Raw genomic sequence first — 7,587 nt, forward strand, 5'->3', positions numbered from 1 at the left:
AAGGCCCCAGGACCGCAGGAGATCTGAAGCAATGGCCAGGTTTGCTTATAGGACGGTCCTGTTTTTGTTCCAAAGGAACATAAACAGAAGACTGTTACCCAGACATTTTTTGGAGCATTAAAAAACAGAATAATACAGATCCCAGAACGTGAAAAAATTAAAAACCAATAACTAAATAAAAAGGCATCAGGAGCATTATACGATTCTGATGCTGTGGACACATTTACTCAAATAAAATTCAAACAAACATCATGAGTTGCAAATAAGAGGCAATGCTGTCCAATGCATGTCACACATTTTTATTTGTCTTAAGGATACCTTTAATAAGCCCTAATTTGCAGAGATGTCAGCAGTAAGTGTTCCCCGGAATAATGTTAAACTCCAATTTAAAGTTATACCAATTCCTCATATTGTGTTCTCCAGACTTGGCAGAATGAAATGTAGGCTGTCTGTAAAAGCATGATGACCTTGAAAGTCATTGTCAAATAAGGAAAGATGTGGCAGACTGTTGAAACATGTCACATAAACTCCCTCAGTTGGTGACTTTGGCTCATGTGTTTTTGTGATTTTTTTTTTTTTTTTTTTCTTTAGTCGACTGATCGGTGGATTTTGGGAACTTAAGTATTCAAGCAAGTCAATAACGTTTTGTTGTTGCTGTTGTTTGTTAGGAGTGTTTGATGGAGTTTCTTTTTTATTGCTTTGTCTCCTTGAAGTGTTTTTAGGGATCTTCTTGTCCTTTGAGGGCTCTTCCAATTGATTTTCCACCTTTTTCCAGTTTTTTGTCAGTCCATGATGTTTTAGTAAACTTAATTGTGCTTTTATTTGGTACTGAATTTCATCAATTAGTTGTGATGACTTAACTTAGGCTGTTTAGAAGCTCAGCCGTAGGATTTTTTTTAGCAAATCAAAATGATCAATTTAATTTTTACACTTTTTTCCCCTTTCTGTCAGAGACCTTAGTATGATTGTAAAAAGACAGAAGGAAAGAGATATATAAATATGATCTAAAGTGTCATATAGGTTAGTTTATAGAAATGACTGAAATGAAAAAAAGTTGATTAACTTTCTGTTTATGTTCACAATTATCTTACTCATATTGTACTTTTGTGTTTTTGTGCATGTAGAGTCTAAAATAAAATCTTTGTGCTGCAATCTGCAGGTCTCTATGTGTAACTCGCAGTACAAATATTGTACAGTACTGTGGGCTGTTGTATGATGCCACTCAAATTAATATGCAAGCACCACATTAGCCAAATATAAATGACTGATGCTGCAGTGTAACAGTTTAAATAAGAACCAAGAGCAACTGACAGCTAATCAGTGAAAACAAGTTATATTTCCAAAACCATCTTTTGTAGAACAATGCGAAAAGCATCAAACCCTCTCTGTTTAAAGATTATCAAAAGGAAACTTCAGCAATTCATCTTGCTGAACTTAGTGAAGAGGATCTTTGAACAAAAATACTTGAAAATAATCATTGACCAGTAAATGTAACATTGTTTTTATGATGAATAATCTTAAGATGCCGCTTTGAAGATTATATGTCTCCTTTACCAGTAGTAAAGCAAAAGACAACAAAACAAAAAAAAGTATTAACCTGCATTTAATGGAATCTTTGGACAGTTGAAACTGTCAAACCAAAACTTCTTCGAAAGAACATCTGTCAGCTTTGACATACACGGCCTGGCCAGAAAATAAATGTTTGCTTCTGCAGTGTCACAAGATTTATTTCCTTCCAGAGATTCATTAATTTTTCACCCATACCTTGTATTGATGCACAAAGCGTTCTCTAGATCATCATAAGGATTCTCACTGAGGGTAAGGTCTGAACTCTGTGTTGGCCAATCCATGGGTGAAAACGGATTGGCCAAACTTAAACCAGATGAAGTTTGGCATTATCATCTGTGTCATCATTGAATAAACAGTCCATCAATAGACCTCAATGTTGCTGAATCTGGACCTGACCAAGTGCAGCAGCCCCAAATCATAGTGCTGCCCACACAGGCTGGTACAGTTGACAACAGGCATGATGGGTCCATCATCTGCCTCTCTTCTCACCCCGATGCACCCAGTGATGGGCCATCAATCTGAGAAAGTGTAAATGTGGACTCAACAGATCACATGGCCTTTCACATCACTCTGGAGTCCAATCTTTATGCTCTCTTTCAAACTGAAACCTTTTTCTCTCCTTCTTAGATGCTTTCTCTTTTCGATGCTAAGGATTTGACCTTTCTTAAGAACTGAAATTCATAAAATACAATATTTTTCCCAAGTGCTGCATATTTTCTTTACTTGTTACTCCCTGGATTCTAGGAAGAATAATTGATTAACTTTAAAAAATATATATAGTTTGTGATCATTGACTTATTTACTCACTTTCAGCAGACTGACTGTTCAGGTGACAAATTATGAATTTAAGTTGTAAATTCAAATTTTAATTTACAACTTAAATTAAATAAAACTATCTGAATATATATAAGAATGTGTTAATGATACAAACATACAATCCCACAAATTATATTTTAATACTATAGCAATGCCTTTGCATCTTGTACCTAAACTCTTATTAGAGGTGAGGCCATGACTACACTCACAATGGAAAAATTCCTTTTATTTATTTTGTAATTACAATAAAACATTATTTCAGGGACCACATATAATTCTCTGTATAATGTACTTTCTAAAAGATCCATTTATAAAATAATCAGTGAAGCTATGTTATGTTGGTTTTAATTCTTTCCATTCTTTTAATTATTCAGTCACAGTGATGCTTGTTATGATTGAGGGTTTGTGTCATAATGTTTGCTGTAGTGTGGGTGGGGCCACAGTATTATGCACTCATACAAAAACCTAATGGAAAAAATGTCTTGATGGATAATATGATAAAAAGGTTAAAGACGTCACATTGAAATATGTAATAATTATGATATCTAGCTTTCATCACCTAATAGTTAATCTTACTCACTCTGACTTAAGTTCATATTTCACATATTGGGACTCTGTGGTGTTAAAGTTTAGTTTTATGTGAACTCTTAATTAATAGAGAATTACCAGGAAACAGGTACTTCAGATGATGTGAGCGTGTCTCAGTTATTGTCATTTTAAAATATTTGAAATTTTGCTTCAAATTTTGCTAGAAAACTACGTGTTTTCTAGTGCTTCAGGTTTTTGTTCAAGCAGTAAATGGAGATGTAGCACTGTGATGCTTTCGACTACTGGGGTAAAGGGACTGAAGTCACAGTATCTTCAGGTAAGTCAATTTTAAATCAAATATTCCGTAATGCTGTTTCTTAAATTCATTCTTTGTTTTTTTTTGTCCAAATGAGGCTGCTTGCTGATAGAGTTCTGTTGGTTTAACTTGCTAAAATTTATACAGATAGAACAGTTCCACAGAAAACAATGTCTGTTGTTTCAGACTAGTTAAAAACCAAATAAAGTGACATGAATTAGTACAAGTTCTCATTTTATTAGATTTTGTTTTTATAATTTTAGAACTCTAGAAAATGTGTTTATATTGTGTTTGTGTGGAATAAATAAGAATCTGTTACATAATGTATTCAAGCAATGTTTTTGCAGTATAAAAACTGCAAAACCTATGCTTTGACAATTAAGATCACATGTTACATGTCTCCTAAAGGCACTGAACATTTTCTGCCAAGAGGAACAAAGAACCAATTTAATTAACCCTAAAAAGTATATATAATGAGAACATATTTATTTGCATTGCAGTATTAAAACATCCACTTTTTACAATTTAAGGCCACATGTATTTAGTGAAAAGCCATAGTTAAATTATTTTATATATTAAATAATACTCAGAAGAATGTGCAATTTAACATAATTTTATTCTTAATACAAATATTTTTATTAATAAAAAGTATTCTATATTTTGTAATTGCAATTTGTAATTTGTACTAAGCGATTAACACTATCCTTCTATTTATCCTTCTTTATATGTTAAAAATAATACTGAAAAACCTATCATCAAGAAAAATATAGGAGGACAGTATGTATTTTATTTTTTTTAATGTAAGTTTTTTTAGGAGCAGCTTGTGTTATTTGGAAAACAATTTATAATATTAAGTTAATGAATGATGTTTTAAAAATAAAGGCTGAAAACGTGAATCATAGAAAGTGTGTATTTTGTTGCAGTATCTCTGGCAAAGTAACAAGATAAGCTGTTGAAATTGTAACTGCCACAGCTTACATTAAGATAATTTGAAATACCTATTTGGGGATTTTTTCTTTTTTAAGAATTAAAATATACCAGCAGCGTACATGGGGTTGTGCGGATCTTATCAATATTGTCACCAAGTAAAAAAAAAAAAAAAGGCAGATCGATGTAGTGTATTGTAGTTCATTTTGAGAATATCCATTGTGTTCATCAGAAGAATTTGACTGTTCAAAAAAATAGTAATGTAAAAGATTTAGCAATTAGAAATTCAAAGGTGATGCATGATCTTGTACTTTGTTGCACTTCAAACATTCACTGTAAACATAAAGTTAAGAAATGTCTGAAAAAAGTTTCTACCTTTCAACGTCTGTGAATATAACAAAAACATTTTCATGGGTTAGTGATGTTTAATTGTCAAACAAATTTAAACTGTAGGTTACAGAGTAGGATTATGGCCACTGAAAAAAAAATTAATTAAATTCTGAGAATTCTGATTTTAATCTCAGAATTTTGAGATTAAAGTCAGAATTATTTTTTTTTTTCCATTGGTCGTGATCTTCTTCCTTGTGTTGTTTTACATCTTAATAGTTAAATTAAATTTCAACAGTTCACTTAAAAAAAAGAAACTTGTCAAAAGGCTAATTATTTCATCATCATACAAATCCTTGATTTAAAAGGTAAACACTTTGACTTAATGTGATGGACTCTAAATTAAAATAGTTGTTTCAAAAATGCAGGGGTAAATATTATGTGCTGTTAAAAAGATCTAAATTATGGTACATTAAATATAAACCTGTGTCCAGTGTTTGAATAATTACTTGCAGCTGAATTGCAGCATTGAAGATTTGTTATTGTAATATGCATTTTCATTTCTGTTATTTTACAGTGGCAAATGCCTCTCCATCTCTGTTTCCACTAACTCCATGTGATCCTGGGAGTGGAGATACGGTCACTCTTGGCTGTCTGGCCCAGGACTTCTTTCCCAAAAGTGCTACATTCCAGTGGACCAGTACCAGTAACAGTAACACTCAAGTGGATTCTCAACAGTTTATTTTTCCTCAAACAAATGTCAACAAATTCACTGGAGTCAGTGTGATCAGTGTGCCAAGATCAAAGGCTTTGTCCTACAATTGTTCTCTGACTCATCCGGCAGGAAACAAAAATGTGCCAGTGAAATGTATGTAATCCTTCCATTTCAGTACATGTTTTCTTTCATTTCCTCAAAGACATTTTCAAAAGACTGAAAATGTCTTATTCTCATGTTTGTCCTGTTCTTGTCTTGTGCTTAGATGCTTTCTCTCCTCCCAGTGTAACGTTGCTCTCAGAGTCAGACGGAGAGAAACAGGTCTTGGTCTGTTCCATTGAAAACTTTGCCCCCAAAAAAGTGTCAATCAGTTGGAAGAAAAACAACAACAATGTGGATAACGTCAAAAGTTTTGAACCCATGAAAGATGGAGATGTTTATTCTGCTGCCAGCATCTTCAAAGTCAACAAAACAGAATGGGACAGTAAGGCTGTTTACACCTGTGACGTGACTCACGCAGGACAAAATTACATAAAAAAGGCCTCAAAAGGTACTGTACAGTGTGTTTTATTATTATTATTAGAAAGTTAACTAAAAATACTGTATCTCTAATTACAAAATAATTAAGTATTTATTTTGTTACTTATTAATACAAAAAAAATCTCAATGCCTAAACACATTTTCTTTTCTTTTTTTCCCCTGTCTCATTTAGCATCTTTAACAGTGACACTGAACCCTCCGAATCCTAAAGCAATGTTTGTCAATAAACGAGCAGAGCTAAAATGTGTAGTTACTGGACCGGATAGCAGCATCGTATCTAAAACTAAAATCCAGTGGTACATTGATGAACAGCCAGTGACCAATAATATCAGCGAAAGCAATGATGCACAAACAAAAACCAGCACATTGATTCAACACTTTGATGATTGGAAGAAAGTTAAAACAGTGAAGTGTTCTGCCACCAGAGAAGGCATGGCACCAATTACCAAGAGTCTTAATGTCAACAGAGGTATGCCATCTAAATTTAATGGAATATCTTTTGAGAGTAATAAATGTACAAGCACGGAATATATGTTTGTCATAAAAATGATCATCTTAATTTCTGTTTTTCAATTTGAAGTATGCATTTTCCGTATAAACTGTAAATCTCTTTTAGGTAAGGAAATGCCCACCATTGAAGTCCTCACCCCTTCAACCATCACAGGTGATTCTGTCACTCTGGTGTGTCTGGTAACCAGTACAGAGCTGCAAGATTACTACATCGTTTGGTCAGAAGCTTCTGGACATGATATTGGAACATACCATGATGGCCTCAACTTGCCCCCACAGAAGATCAACAGTGTTTACCTAGTTTCAAGCTTTTACACCATCAGCAAGGATAAATGGAGCAAAAACAAGTTCAGCTGCAATGTTTGGCCTGCTGGCAGCGATGAAAAAATGAAACCTCATGATGTGTCGAGTTTCTCGGGTAACTCATGTGAATGTGACTGAATAGATCAGATTAAGCATGCCGTTTTGTGCCTGCATGTTGTTTGTTCTTTTTTTTTTATTTTACGTTGTAAAACTATGTGCCCTGTAATGTCATTGTTCCTGCATCGATGTTTCTTTGTCGTCTTATGAGTTTAAAATTGTCCTTGTTGTTTTGTGAACAGCTTCATGACTATGCTGTCTGGTCAAATAAATGTTGCATGGAGACTTTTGGTCTGTGTGTGAATGAATGAAAACAAGTGAAACGAATGAAAATTAATTCTCAGTCAATCTGAATGACTCGTTTTCTGACAGGCTTTTTGCTTAGTAGTGCTCAATTACTTGAATCTGATATTTCAAAAATCTTATATGTAGCAATCCAAAACTTATCCAATCACTCACAATTTTGTTTCCTCTTTTTACATTTTCCCTCAGACTCAAATGTGACAATTGCCTTAAGTTGCATAGATAATCTCTCTGAAGGAGATGACTTCAACGGCTTGTGGTCCACCACCTCTTCCTTCGTCTTCCTCTTCATCTTCTCTCTCACCTATAACATGATTTTCATCCTGGTTCAGGTAAACATGAAGAGGTTTTCTCTACATTTACTTCATTATGAGTAAAATGGATCCATACTCACAAGCGAGCCTTAAGAACAATTTATCTAACTGAGAATGATTTCTTTCTAATTTATTATTTTGTTTCTCCTTTTGTTTTCAGATTAAGAAATAATAAAGGTTCAGACGTGCAAGACAGAAATGAATGGCCGCAGAACATCTTCAAGAGTTGTTCAATATTTCATGTACTTTTTATAATGAACGAAATGGATGATTTTTAGAAAATCCTTATTATTACTGATATTGAGAAATAAATCATCATTTTGTTTTCAATGTGTTGCATGTGTTTTTCTGGTCTTAAAAAT

The 7,587-nt window shown here is 33.4% G+C and overlaps 1 protein-coding gene across 1 annotated transcript in view; it reads left to right on the forward strand.

Annotated features, from left to right (window-relative positions):
• Positions 1 to 7,305, forward strand: part of LOC106950730 (Ig mu chain C region membrane-bound form) — a 16,967-nt gene extending 9,662 nt beyond the window's left edge. The window contains exons 8-12 of the mRNA XM_074527698.1: positions 5,061 to 5,351; positions 5,464 to 5,748; positions 5,911 to 6,207; positions 6,355 to 6,666; positions 7,101 to 7,305. Of these exons, the coding sequence (XP_074383799.1) occupies positions 5,061 to 5,351; positions 5,464 to 5,748; positions 5,911 to 6,207; positions 6,355 to 6,666; positions 7,101 to 7,288 (1,373 nt within the window). The 3' untranslated portion in view covers positions 7,289 to 7,305. The remainder of the gene's footprint in view (positions 1 to 5,060; positions 5,352 to 5,463; positions 5,749 to 5,910; positions 6,208 to 6,354; positions 6,667 to 7,100) is intronic.
• Positions 7,306 to 7,587: the final 282 nt, after the last annotated feature.

The sequence above is a fragment of the Poecilia latipinna genome, unplaced genomic scaffold, assembly GCF_001443285.1.
Source record: "Poecilia latipinna isolate Pla-1442-1.1 unplaced genomic scaffold, P_latipinna-1.0 Scaffold419, whole genome shotgun sequence".
Lineage (NCBI taxonomy): Eukaryota > Metazoa > Chordata > Actinopteri > Cyprinodontiformes > Poeciliidae > Poecilia > Poecilia latipinna.